The sequence below is a fragment of the Marmota marmota genome, unplaced genomic scaffold, assembly GCF_001458135.2.
Source record: "Marmota marmota marmota unplaced genomic scaffold, marMar, whole genome shotgun sequence".
NCBI lineage: Eukaryota > Metazoa > Chordata > Mammalia > Rodentia > Sciuridae > Marmota > Marmota marmota.
Window position 1 is genome coordinate 2563272 of NW_025999891.1, and position 13360 is coordinate 2576631.

Sequence of the window (13360 nt, forward strand, 5' to 3'; positions counted from 1 at the left end):
CGCCCTCATTGTCCCTCAGGATGTGGGGGTGTGGAGGTAGGGAAGATTAGGGGCTTTTTAAGGAAACTTCCGGGTCAGAGTTCTGGATCCAGAAACCATTTCTTATCTCCACTTCTTTCCCCACTTTGGGAAAACTGTGGACTTCTGAAGTGTTGATGTCGGTGTCCCTCAGTGGCCTCTCAATGGCATAACACTTATCTCATCTAGTCCATCAGGCTAGTGTTTTCTGGGTCACTCTGGGGTGTGCCCTGAAGCCAGTGCAGCTCAGCTCTTGCCTCTGAGGGTGTAAGCAGGCTGTGCCAGCCCCTGTCCCAGACCACAGGGTGCAGGCTCCCCCAGTGCCACATGGCTCATACCTCTCGGGACCAAGGTGAAGGCCAGGCTGGCTGTGTGGGACTGCTTAGGTTCTGGAGGTACTGCAGGCTTGAGGAAGGCCAGCAGAGCCCACCCTAGGGGGACCCCATACTGGCATCCACAGGTGGCCTCAGCCCTAACTCAGCGCATTTCTGGCCACTCTTCTGCTAAGTATTTTCTCAATGCTTTTGGAAAAGAATCAAAAGTGGGACCATCCTAGGAATCAGTTTTTGAGATTCCCGGGAGGAGGAAGCAGCCTGTCTGCAGGGAAGTGACCTGCTTACCAAGTGCCTTGTCCGCCTTTAGTTTTACCTCCATGGGCCTGTCTGAAACCCACCCAGGCTGCAGAGGACTTGCACTGGAGGGCACCTGAGACCAGCCAGCTGGCCTCAAACCTGGGTCCTCTGCCTCTGGGTCAGGGAGTCCCCACCCCACAGCTGAGAGTACCCATCTTAGGGTTTGGAGAGAGGCTAGGTATTCCCAGGGTCTGAGAGAATCAGTTTGCAAGGTACTCTATGCATCGGATTCTTAGCTTGTCACACATCCCTCAGAGGTGGGCCTGCGGGGGTGGGCACCAAGCCGGCCTGCCAAGGAGGCATTCCCAAGTGGGGAGAGGGAAGGAGATCTGAGCCTCCATCTGCTTCCTATTGAATGTTTCCAGTCTCCAGCAATCACTGGCAGAGCCCAGGCTCCCCAAATCAGGAACACCTGGGTAACAGAGGCAGCTGGGCCAGGGGTTCACATTAGGCATTTAGAACAGCATTTGGAGAGTGGGGTGGTCACTCTCTCAGTGTCCTCATCCTGGCTTTTTTTTGGCAGAGGATAAGCTTTCTTTTGCCCACTTTCCAAGTATCCCCAAAGCTTCTAGACCAGCCTGAAAGAGGGACAGCAGGTGGGGCACTAGGCTGGGGGAAAAAAAAAAATTGGATCTGCATCAGCTGGGGTGGGTGGCCCCATGAAGGACAATAGGTCCAGTCCCCAGGCCCTGGGAGGAGTGGTGTCTGATGCAAGGAGTAGAATCAGGCCTGGTATTCAGTCTCTCTGTCCCCATGTACCCTCCAGGACTGGCAAGGTGGTGGTAATGGGGTCAAAGGGAAGCATCCCACCTGGGCTGGCTCTGAGAATAGCAGGCACCAGAGAAGGAGAAGCACAAATTAGAGGGAGACACAGCACCTGCCATGCATGTCTGGACCAGTGCAGGGAGGGAGGGACTCCATCTCCCAGGGGAGAGGCTGAATTCCAGGGCCTGGAGCTGTCTGGGGTTGTAAGGTATGCCAGGATAGGGGTTTGGGGGGACTACAGTGGTGGAACGAAAGGGAAAGGTCCACCAGCCAAGATATTTTCAAGGCAGCCCCACTCCTGTCAAATAAGGTGTCCCTCAGGACACTGGGCCCAGCAGTGGTCAGTGTGACCCAGAAACAAAGGTCTAAAGGACAAATGGGACAAGGTGCCAGGAACCCACATTAATGGGCCTGTTATTTGTCCAAAGAGGGACTCCTGGTCATTTAGGTCAACATTCCAGAGGCCAGGCTATCAGGGCAATAGAGCTGGCCATCATGACCCTCAGGCAGAGTGAATCCGGGACAATAGACCCCTCGGGGGGCCAGAAGGAGGGAGCTGGGGTGGGGGAGCCCTCGACTTCTGCCCCAGCAGGCTCCTGACCCATGTTCTCCCAGAGCTCCCTCCAGCTCTGCAGAGTAATTAAAACCAGAAGCAGCTCTCTGCGGGCTGACAAAGGACCCTTGTTCCAGGGCTCCTCGCTCACACTGCACTCTGGGCCTGACCCCGCCAAGCCTAGGCGAGACATGTCTAGGACAAGCCCAGAGCTTCTCTGCCCTAGGCACCGCAGGCAGTGGGGACCCCAGGCTTGACTTCCCCAGTCACTCTGAGGTGGTCCCATCAAAGCTGGGTCTGACTCCATCAGTATAAGAAAAAGGATGGCCTCTCAGTCAGAGGTCCCAACACAGGGGCCACAGACTGCTGACAAACTTAGGAAGGGGGCCGTTTAACAAGCTGTACCCACACTGTCTGAAGGAAGGTTGGGGGGCAGGGGACCTGAACCTGCTAGCTTAGGGCAAAGGGACTTTGCCATTAAACAAGTACTGACTCTGTGCCAGGCCCCATAGCAAGGGCTTCAGGACTCTCACATTAGAGGAAACTGAGGCTCAGAGAGGTAAAGCAACTCAACCTGTTCCCCCAACTAATGAATGGAGTAAGCAAAACTTGAAGCCCCTGATCTGTCCTCAAGGCCCTTCAGTGCTGGCTGAATAATAAAAATTCTCTCATGGTTTCTTTATTAGATGGTGGAATCCTGTCCATTCTTTGGATTCACAGCACTGTGCCTGTCATTTAGAGGGCGCTCAATAAACCATAAGTGACATGAATAAACCAGTGAAAGGCTGGAGATGCATGTCACAGCTCTATCAATCTCGTTCAGGTTCATTATATTCTTTGAGCCTCAGTATAATGTGGTGGTAGCTGGGTGCAGTGACGCATGCCTATAATCCCAGTGGCTCGGGAGGCTGAGGCAGGAGGATCATGAGTTCAAAGCAGCCTCAGCAACTCAGTAAGGCCCTAAACAACTCAGCAAGACCCTGTCTCTCCATTAAAAATATAAAAAAGGGCTGGGGATGTGGCTCAGTTGTTAAGTGCCCCTGGGTTCAATCCTTGGTACCAAAAAAAAAAAAAAGAATAATGTGGTGGTGAAGAATGGGAATAATTATCCCATTTAATAGATAAGGAAACTGAGGCTTCAAGAGCTCAAGAGACACTGACCTTCAGTTTGGATTGCTCTTCCCACAGCATCAGGGTCACTGCACTTCCATAACAATATATATAAATCACTGGCCACTGGACAAGAGGCCCTGGGAAAGAAGGGTCAAGGAGCCAGGGATGCCTTCCTAGGGGAGAGAAGGCCAGAGGATGCTGACATTACAAGGTTCCTAGTGATCAGTTGTGCCTTGGGGCCATGGGGCCCTGCTGTTTTATTATGGCCAGCGGGTGATGAACAGTGTATGGGGGAGGGAGACCTGGGTCTGGAGAGGAGGCTAGGAAATCTTCATCCCAGAGATAAGCTTTTTTTTTTTTTTCTTATCTAAAACCATGAAGGTCTAAGATGTTATTATTTAATAATAACGTAATGAAGAACTAAGGAGTTATTTATTCAACGGGCACAGAATCCAGTGAGGAAGATAAAGAGGTCCGGAGAGGAATACTGATGAAGATCATCCCACAATGTGAACGGACTTAATGCCATTGGGCTGTACACCTGAAAACTATGAAAATGGTAAATTTTATGTTGTGTATATTTTACCACAATTAAAAAAAAAAAAAAAAGAATAAAAAGTTAGAGGGTCTAGATATGGTCAGATTTGCCAACTGGGCTCCATAGACATCCCTAGTCCTGGAGGCCAGGGGTGTAGCCTTCATGACCTCCTCCCAAGTATGGTTTATAATAGCTCCGATTTCTCACAAGCTTCCAAGTGGCCTGGTTAAGAATGTCAAAGAAATCGTCCCTGGCCTGCCTATTAACCTTAAGGCACAGGCTCCAAGCTCCGGGAGGGAAGGGAACAGAGCGGGGAGGCAGCCCATCAGCTGGAACTTGGCAATCAGGGGTGAGGGTAAGTTACCACCCAGGACAGGACAGCGGCACGTCCTTCTTGGCCTGGAATGCTGTCCTTTCCCACTCCAGGGTCTTGAGCACGCCTATGCTCAAGAAGGGCTGTCAGGACAGGCTAGCTATGGGAAAGAGTAGCTCCACACAGGGGAGCCAGGCGACGTGGGGCAGACCTCAGGCTCCTGGTGGAGGCAGGGAATAAGAGGGTGGGGGTGAGTGGGCAAAGGCGCAAAAGTGCTCCCCTGGCTTAGGCAGCTCCTGGGTCTCACAGACTCTTCTCCAGTCTGAGGTCAGGGGTAGGAACTGAGCTGTGGGGCCCCTGAGGGAAAGCTCTCCTCTCTGGCCTAGCCAGCTAAGAGGGGTTGGACCCTGGGAATATGCTAATCAGTCAGCAGGCTGGTCCCAGTTGGGGACAGCACATCTGGAGCCTGGGGCAGCTTGGTTGGAAATAGACTAGGATAAACATTCAGGAGTCCCCTGGGAGCAGGAAGCCAAAGCAGGCAGCGGGGGCTGGGGGGAGTCCTGGATGAGTTGTAACCCTGCCAGACCGGGCTGGGGGTGGGGCAGCAAGGAGAGGGTGAACAGTGGGGCAACCTGGACTGAGAATCCACAGGTAATGGAAACCTTGGGTCTGGAAAGAAAAGGAGATCTCCTGAGCCCGAAGAGGAGAAAGGGACTAAGCTGGTGGGACCTCTCACTAAATCTGCAGTGACAAAGGACAGACCCCTGAGAGTCACAGGCTGACACCCAAATCCTTCTCTATCCCATCTAGGATCATTTCCAAGCATGACCAGCTTTGGGTGGGAGTCGGGGTGCGTTCCCTGAGTTTGGAACCCTCGCTCAACCACTAGCGAGATGTGACTGGCCATGTCACTCACCCTTTCTTGTCTTGCTTTCCTTCTCTCTAAAAGACAGGACTAGATTCCTGCCGGTCTCAAACCCTTCAGATCTTCTGTATTCATTCCTTCACCTCCCCTCCTTCTTGCAAAGCTCACAACCTCCCTGCTTAGAGCCAGCTGGGCTCTTCAGTTTCCTAGGCTGCTCCCTGCACATTCCCGACCTCTCCACCCCTTCTACCACTCCAGAGCCTGCCCACCTTGCTAGAAGAACACAGTCTAAAGACGGCAGTTACTGTGCAGGCCATTTTATAAAATGATTGATAGTACCCTAGAAATAAGAGGGTTTATGATAATATTCCACAAAATAGGAAAAAAATTACACACTGTGATTAAAACTATATAAAAATGTATATATCCAAGGAAGGGAAAAGTTACAAATAAAATGGGTGTTCCAGAGGAGCAGGAGTGGGATGGTTTGTGACTACATTTCGAGTTGCTTTACTATGATTGCGATTTTCTTTATGATATAAACACTGCCTTTGGAATCAAAAGATCCGGTTTTCTGAAATCCCTTTTGTCCCACCTCTGCCTCAAAGCCTCCCTACCTCCAGCCCACGATGACCTTTCCCTCTTTGAATTCCTGGGGCCTGAGTTCCCATCTATGACTTAATGGGAGCAGTGGGAGGCTGGGAGCACCTTGTGAGGGACTCTGGAGCTGGAGGCTCCCCAGGTTCAAGTCCTGGCCCTCCTACCCCAGCCACGCAAGTGACCTTGGGACAGGTTGCTTCAACCTTCCATGCTGCCTCGCATTTCTCATCTTCATCATCATGCTGACATTCCCGACCCACAGGTACTATGAAGATGCCCTGAGATCAGAGAGCGAGCACTGAGCACAGGGTGGGGCTCTTTGTAAGTGCAGATGGGATCATTGCTGTTGGCATCGCTAGATCTCCAGTTGATGTATACAGAGTGGATTCCTCAAGGCCAGGACCTGCACCCTGAGGCCCACTGCAGGTGCACGATAAATCCTCCTCCCCTTGCTCTTTCCTATTCATTCTAACTTCAGGTGCACAAGGCAGAAATGTTCCCAGTCCAGACGGGACAATAATCCAGGCAAAGGCAGACTGAGCTCTCCTTATGCCATAAAAAAGGATCCTGGGGCAGAACACTCTGGCGGTTCTACCACTAGCCATGTCAGGGCCCTTTAAGTAGGCTGGGAAATTTCCTTCCTCCTCCTTTTCTCTTTCTATATATTTATTTATTTTTGAGGCAGGGTCTCCTATATTGCCTAGGCTAGTCTCAAACTGGTGGGCTCAAGAGATCCTCCTGCCTCACGTTCCCCAGTAGATGGGATTACAGGTGTGTGCCAGTGCACCCAGCGTTAGGTTTCTTGATGAAGACCTGAGGCAAGAAGACGGCACAGAGGAGAGAACATGGCCTTCCCTGTATACATAAGCAGAGATGCCTTGGCTAAGATTCTTAACTTCGGTGCCTTAGTGTCTTTATCTGTGAAATGGGGAGGACAGAAAGGTCGGTTTCCTTGCGGAGTTATTGCAAAGACCACATGAGACAACATTTGGAAACAGGCTTTCAAGAGCACAAATGCCAAACACACATGTTGGTGATTAGAACTGCCATTTATCTGTCACTAAACACTGCCCACCCCTGCCTCCCACTCTGGATTCTATGACCCACTGCCACATCAAGCAAAGCCAGAGAGGGCCACTTATCATAGGAGCAAATGCCTGGAGCTCAGACAGTGGAATTTCTCTGGCTGGGCTGAGTGGGAAGGGGCCTAGAAAGAAGGGAAGCCATAGAAGTGGGCCTCTTCTCCCCGCCTTTCCTGCAGTATCCCTGGCTGTACCACGAGGCTGCCTCCAGCTCCATCCTCAATACCTGCCGAAGGGGAGCAGGCCTGTGCTCCAGGGACGGTGCCAGTTCCTTTCTTGGACACCAGGCAGGAATAGAGGTGGGATGAGCTGTGGGAACAGGTTGTTCTGTGGCTCTGTGGGGCTTGGCCATGTGGGAACAGCTTGTTGCAGACTATCCATCCAGCCCAACATCCTTGTTGGCTCTGAGGGCATTCACAGGGCTGGACTTTATGGGCTATGGCACACCTCAGGGAGGTACCTCCTTCCCTGAATCATAAGGGGTGAGATGGCTCTGTGGCTGGGGCCAAAGGGCTGTGTTGGGAGTTAGGGGGAGCGGAGCACAAAGGGATTTCAAAGTCCGCTGGCTCTGAACTGTCCGCTCAGGTCAGCTGGCAGCAGGAAGGTTTATGTTTCTTTTAATATCAACTCCCAGGCATTTAGCATTCCTCGAAGCTTAAACACAGAAACATTTTCCTTAGCAGACTGTGCTTTCTGCTCTGCCAAACATAACCTGGCTGCTTCCCCCTCCCCCACTGCCTCCATCTGCTCCTGTCTCCAAGAAGCAATGATTTATGGTGTGCTTCTCCTGGGCCTGTGAGCTGAGCGGGAGGGAGGGACGGTGGCAGGCTGAAGTCCAGATGGGAGATTACCACCTCCGTGCTCTGGACTCTGAGCTCTAGAGAGGTCGTGGGTCACGGTACCCACTGAGCTGACAGCCCTGGACACCCTTTCTACTCTTCCATTCCACAGCACTGATGGAGGCTGCTCATGTCTCTTGGATGGGTATCCCCTGGAGGCTGGACAGCCCAGCCTAGAACTCCTTCCCCGCCTGTCCCTCTGGCCCAGCCCAGGGATGTGGAGATGGGGCTCCCACTGCTTATCCCTGCAGAGTAGTTTCTGGGGACTAGATTTAGAGAGCTTTCTCGCTTTATCCCTAATTCCCGAATAATGAAAGACTAGCTTCTGGTTGCCTAGCAAGCGCTGTCTCCCTGGCGACGGTGCTGAGGAGCAGGGTGTAGGTCCCATAACATCAGGAAGGGACGTGCTTAGGAACATGGGTGGCATAAGGCAGATGGCTAGGCCTCTACTAAATAGTGCCATCCCCCTGAGACAGGAGTGGGGGAGTGGGAGACCCACACAGGTCCTAGTGCCACCAAGAATACCCAGTTGAGGATCAGATACCAAATTTCAGCTTCGACATGCATCAGAGAACAAACACTTTCTGCAAAAAAGCCTCACCCTATCACAACCTATACCCCGTCACATGGGGGCAATTGTTAAGAGACCAGGAGTACCCAATGCTCAGGCCTCCCTATGTACCAGTTATCATTTCCCTTGATTTCATAGTCACAGAATCGATTCCCACTTGTATCCTAATCATGAGGTCACACAAGGTGCCAGACAGGAGTGTGGAAAGATCCACACTGAGTGTTATCTTTCCCCAAGCCTAGTTCTCCTGACAGATAAGTAGATAGCAGCCATCTTCAAAGCTGAAAAAATGTTCTAGACATGCAAGGTGCAAGCAAGGACTTTCTCCTTATATACATTTTCACGGCATCAAGAAACAGAGCAGAAACAACCAACAATAAAAAATTAAAAAAAAAAAAAAAAAAGAAACAGAGCAGAGCCAGGTGTGGTGGTGCACACCTATAATCCCAGCAACTCAGGAGGCTAAGACACGAAGACTGCCAGTTGGAGACCAGCCTTAGCCACTTAGTGAGGCCCTAAGCAACTCAGCGAGACTCTGTCTCAAAATAAAAAGGGCTGGGGATCTGGCTCTGTGATTAAGTGCCCCTGGGTTCAATCTCCAGGACCAAAAAAGAGAAACAGTCTGATTGAGGATTTGCCTCTACTGAAACTCAAAGTATCTTTCCTAAGTTGGTGACTCCCAAAACTCAGTTGAAGACAGTCCAGCAACTCTAGCAACAAGTCAGAGACCAGCCCCAGGAACCAGTAGGATCCAAGCCCTTCTGGTAGAATAACAAGTGCTCGGGAAATGTGCCTCATTCCTATCCAGCATCTATGGCAGAATTGCTCATCACACAGAGCACTCTCCCGCCCCCCATGCTCATGACGCAACCTCAGAATCCTTCTCAATATCGTGTTTTGGAAAAAGCCACCAACAGACTGAAACTGGAGTGTGAAAACTGTCATTCCTCAGTTCCATCTGCAGAAGTATGAATGAGTCTGCTGTAGCCCCACAGGTACCTGGATGCTCAGTAAGAAGCCGTCTCTAGGAAGCATGAACCACCACCTTGGGGAATTTTTTCAAACCAGGTTTGAACTAAAGTCACAAAAGGCCAAGCACCTTAATCAAGAAGACAAGACCAGAAGACGCCTTCTCAATGGGCACCACAATGCCTGGCAGCTCCCCAGGCCTTGCCCTGGGGCCCTGGACTCTCACCTGGATCTGCCCTTTGCCCATGATCTTGTCCACGATTTCATTGTTGTCCTTGTTGACCTTGGTCTTGTCATAGCACTTCTCATAGCACAAGATCCTCAGGGATTGAGAACCCTCCAGCTCGATTTCAAACTCCTGGGGAAAGATGGGACAGAGGGTCATCAACCTCAGAAGCGGGGGGCACAGGGCTTCTTGGCAGGTGTGGGCCTCAGCTTTGCAAGGCTGAGGGTGAGCGGGGCTCAGGAGGAGCATATCACAAGACATGGAGGAGCGTCTCTCATTCTGGAGCTCCCAGAGGCCTTTACATCACCGATGAAGTGGAGTTTGTGGGCCAGAGCTGAAACCCTAGTGTCTGACACCTAATCGGAAGCCAGATGAACAGGGGATGGGAGGGACTGGATTAGGGAGACAGAGCTGGTCCAACCAACAGGCAATGGCCACCCCTCCCTGCCAACAGATAGGTCATGAACACAGTGATTAGGATGGGCATGCTCGGTGACACAGAGGAATCCCTATAGGGACACCAGCCTCCTCCACTTACCTCATCCCATTTGGGCTCTGTTGTGTCCCGGAACACCCTGGTTTTGGCTTTACTGACAAAATAGCCAAAGGAATCCACCTCCAGGGTACAGTACAGGTCTGCAAGGAGAAGGGCAGACAAGACACACCAAGTGAGGCCCAAGAGGCCCGGGAACAGGGCTGGGGCAAGGGTAGTGGTGGTAAAGCCCTTGAGGGGACAATGCATCTGTCCCTTCCAGAGGCCCCTTCAGGAAATGCTCTAAAACAGAGAGCTTGGGCTTAGGTGTCAGAAGGCTTAGAAATATTGCTGCACCACCTAATAATACCGGTGCCACCCTGGAAAGTCCCTTGAGCCCTTTGAGCCTCAGCTTCCCTGTGTGTGAAGTGGGGATGAGTCAGTGACCACAGAGGGATGCCAGAGAATCAGAACAGATAATGGGCCATAAAAGGCTTTGAACACACCACGGCCCTGTCCACACACTGACCATGTTCTCCTTTCCTCCAGGTACACAGTAGGTGCTCTGTAAATTAAGAGTGTCACTCAGCCTTTCTGAGCTCCTAGTTTCCAAGGATCAAGGAGACCTGGTTCCTGCCTTCAAAGATATCAGTGGGAGAGGCGAATTAGAAGTGACAAAACAGCATGACAGGTGCTGTAAACACAGTTTGCCCTGAACCGATGGGGACACAGAGGGGGAGGCCAGTTCTCCCCGGGAACTCAGGGAGGCTTCCCAGCAATGCCTGAGTGGCTGTTTGTGGGCCGATGACAGAAGCTCTGAAAGGGGTCTGCAGGGAGAGGGACAAGGGCAGATGTCACCTGCCAGAGGAAAGGGGCAGGCTGAGGAGAGGAGCCGGGAGCCCTGGGTTTCTGATTCTGTGTAATATTAAGTCCTTTTAGACCTGTGACTCAGTTTCCTCACCTGGTAAATGGGTAAGAACTATAAGCTGTCTGACTCACAGATTCCTGGGTAAAAAGTAGATAAATTGGACAAGTATAGTTTATGAAATATTAAACAGGGTTAGTATTACTAAATATACAGTTCTGTTCATCTCCAGACTTAGGGGATGATAATAGAAAAGGGATGGGTGCTGGCACATGCATACATGGTCATCTTTGAGTCCACTCTCACAGGTCAGTGTTAACAAAGTGTGACTCCCGTTTATGGAGAAGGAAGCTGAAGGTCAGAGAGGTTAAGAAACTTGCCCAAGGCCACATGGCTTGTAACTGGCAGAGATGGGGTTGAAGTCCAGGTGTTTGCAGCTCCAGGGTTCAGATACCTGGAATGAGGACTTGGGGAGAAGAGATCTCCCTGCCAAGAGGAGCTGGTTCCTGGGGTTTGGGGGAATGCCCCACATCTCCAGGCATACTAGCTGGACCCCAGCCTGCACAGAGCAGAGCAGAGCAGATGGGCAGTCCCACACCATGGGTCTTTTTGTAAAAGATGAACAGTGGCCACCCAACTTCTTCCTAGGGCAGGTAGTCAGGAGCACTTACTAGCTGATTGTTTAAACCCCTTGGCAGAGTGAACGATGACATGGAGGAAGCCATAGAGTCCTGGAGACTCATCATCTGCAAGAGAGAAAAGCCCCCAGGGTAGGGGGTGTTGAGAAGCTCACCCCCAACTCTGTCCCAGGCTGGTGGAAAAGCTGCTGACCCAGGGAGATGCAGCCAGGTGGTCTGACAGCACCACCTGGTGGTTGGCTAAAGAGTTTGCAAAGCCCACTGCTTCCTCCAACCGGAGCTGCACCAGGTCTCAGTGCCAGGCTGTTTCCCACTGGGCTCAGCCCAAACCCACACTCGTGGGCCAGATATTTAATACTATTCTCCAGGACTACTTTCCCTTCCTCCGAATCCTGCTTACTCCATGGCTGTCTTCCTAGTTTAACCTTTCAAAGGGAAAACTAATTTGATTAGTCGCTCTGCTAATGGAAGAGGGAAGGCTCAGTTCTGACCCCTGCTTGGGACACAGGGGTCCCTAGTTGATCCAAATAGACCAAGGGAAGCTGGCCCTCAAAACCACTTTCAGAGAGTGAACGCTTTCCCAGAACCATGGGCAGCCAGAACCCACCTGCTTTGGGCCAGTTTCCAACCTTGAGAGCACTTGTCTCTGCTCAAAAACCTCCCCCAGGTCCCCCCCACCCCCCCACCCCCACCCGTTTGCATGACATCTGAACTCCCTTGATTAGCATTTAAGGCCTTCCAAGATCCAGACCCTGGAAACTTCTGGGCTTATTTCTCATATACTATCCTCTCCATCCATCATCGTCCCCCTACCCCTTGGGCTTCAGCCTTTGGCTTCCACTATGGGACGGTCTCAGAAACCAACACCATCCCAGTGCCCCAGGGTTCCAGATTCTTCTCTCACAACTGAGAGGGCTGAGGAGGGCCTGGGGGTTCAATAGAGAGTAACCCCCATTTAAGATCTCTATGTACCTAGCAATAGAATCGCCCCAGCAGAGTTAACCGGAGATCAGACATCTGTAGCCATAGTCCTTACAGAAGGACACAGCAATGCCCTGGGGACTTGCACCTGCTATTTGGGCCACCTCAGGTTCCAGATCTTACCATCTTTATTGCTGGTGACAGGAATGTTGTGTACAGTCCTAAGCTTGAAACAGGATCCCGTGAGTACCTGGAGCTCCACTGAGCTCAGGACGAAGGCCTGGAGATCTGCAAGAGGAAGCAAGGGAGGAAGGAGCATTAGCACAGGTTCACTAGGACCTGCTGCTCTTCCTTGGGGGCTGCCATGGGAAAACAAACAGCTTAGTTCTAGGGGTGGAGTTGGTCCTTGGGAGGTAAAGACTTGGAGACATTCACATGGGTCCAGTTGTGAGTGCTGTCAGAGGCCCTAGGAGAGTCTAAGGGAAGAGGCTCAGGTATGTGTGTATAAGAGTAAGGGCAAGAGCAAGTGAGAATGGCAGAACCCTGAGCTCTGGGCCCAGGTCTATCACCAACTCATGGTATGCCTTAAGTGAATCGCTTGAAATCTTTGGGCTTCCATTGATCAGAAACATGAATTAAGTGCCAACTCTCCTGGCATCTTACAGGATGGCTGTGAGGACTGAAGAAGAGCTAATTGACATGAAAATGTTTGGAAATGCGAACGTAGAGCAGGACAGGACTTTACCCTTCTTCTGTAGTTTCTGGATTGCTTCTCTCCACTCTGACCTCTCGTAGTCCGAGGATAGTAAGAACAGGTAGCTCTGAAGAGAGATGAGAATTCAGTGGGATGACCATAGTCAAGCCAAGCATATTCCCAGATTCTGGGGCTCCCAGTCAAGCTCTTTACCCACACACCCCTGAGCTGAGAGGAGGCAGCTGGAAGGGGGGGGGGTGGTGCTCCTTTCTGGGAAGCCAGATGACCGGGATGACAGTGCTACTGGTCGCCAGCAGAGGGCACTGGTTCCACACCAGTAGGAGAGAGAGTTCAGGGCTGGAACCACAGCAGCCTCATTGGAAAGTGGGGGGCCCAGGAGCCATGGAGAGAGAGTGGGCTGCCCTGGACCAAGAAAAGGGGCTATCTCTGTCCCAACTCCACCCTTCCTGACCTTTCCATTCCGATTGTGGATCCGAAACGGGATTGTGGGGGAGTTGAGCAGCAGTAAGAACTCATTCTCAAACATCTTCTTTTTGAGGCGCTCGATGGCCCGGCTCTGCCCTTTGTTGGCTTTCTGTAGGGGATGAGGCACAGATGGTTTCCCTCATGCTCAGTCCCCACTGCACACTCAGCAGCTCTAAGCACAACATCCCCCCCCCCCCCCC

The 13360-nt window shown here is 51.7% G+C and overlaps 1 protein-coding gene across 1 annotated transcript in view; it reads right to left on the bottom strand.

Moving 5' to 3' along the window:
• Positions 1 to 13360, bottom strand: part of Abr (ABR activator of RhoGEF and GTPase) — a 70657-nt gene that overhangs the window by 30084 nt on the left and 27213 nt on the right. Inside the window, exons 9-14 of the mRNA XM_015500936.2 lie at positions 13147 to 13269; positions 12726 to 12801; positions 12164 to 12268; positions 11093 to 11167; positions 9623 to 9720; positions 9085 to 9216 (exon numbers count right to left, since the gene is read on the bottom strand). Of these exons, the coding sequence (XP_015356422.2) occupies positions 9085 to 9216; positions 9623 to 9720; positions 11093 to 11167; positions 12164 to 12268; positions 12726 to 12801; positions 13147 to 13269 (609 nt within the window). The remainder of the gene's footprint in view (positions 1 to 9084; positions 9217 to 9622; positions 9721 to 11092; positions 11168 to 12163; positions 12269 to 12725; positions 12802 to 13146; positions 13270 to 13360) is intronic.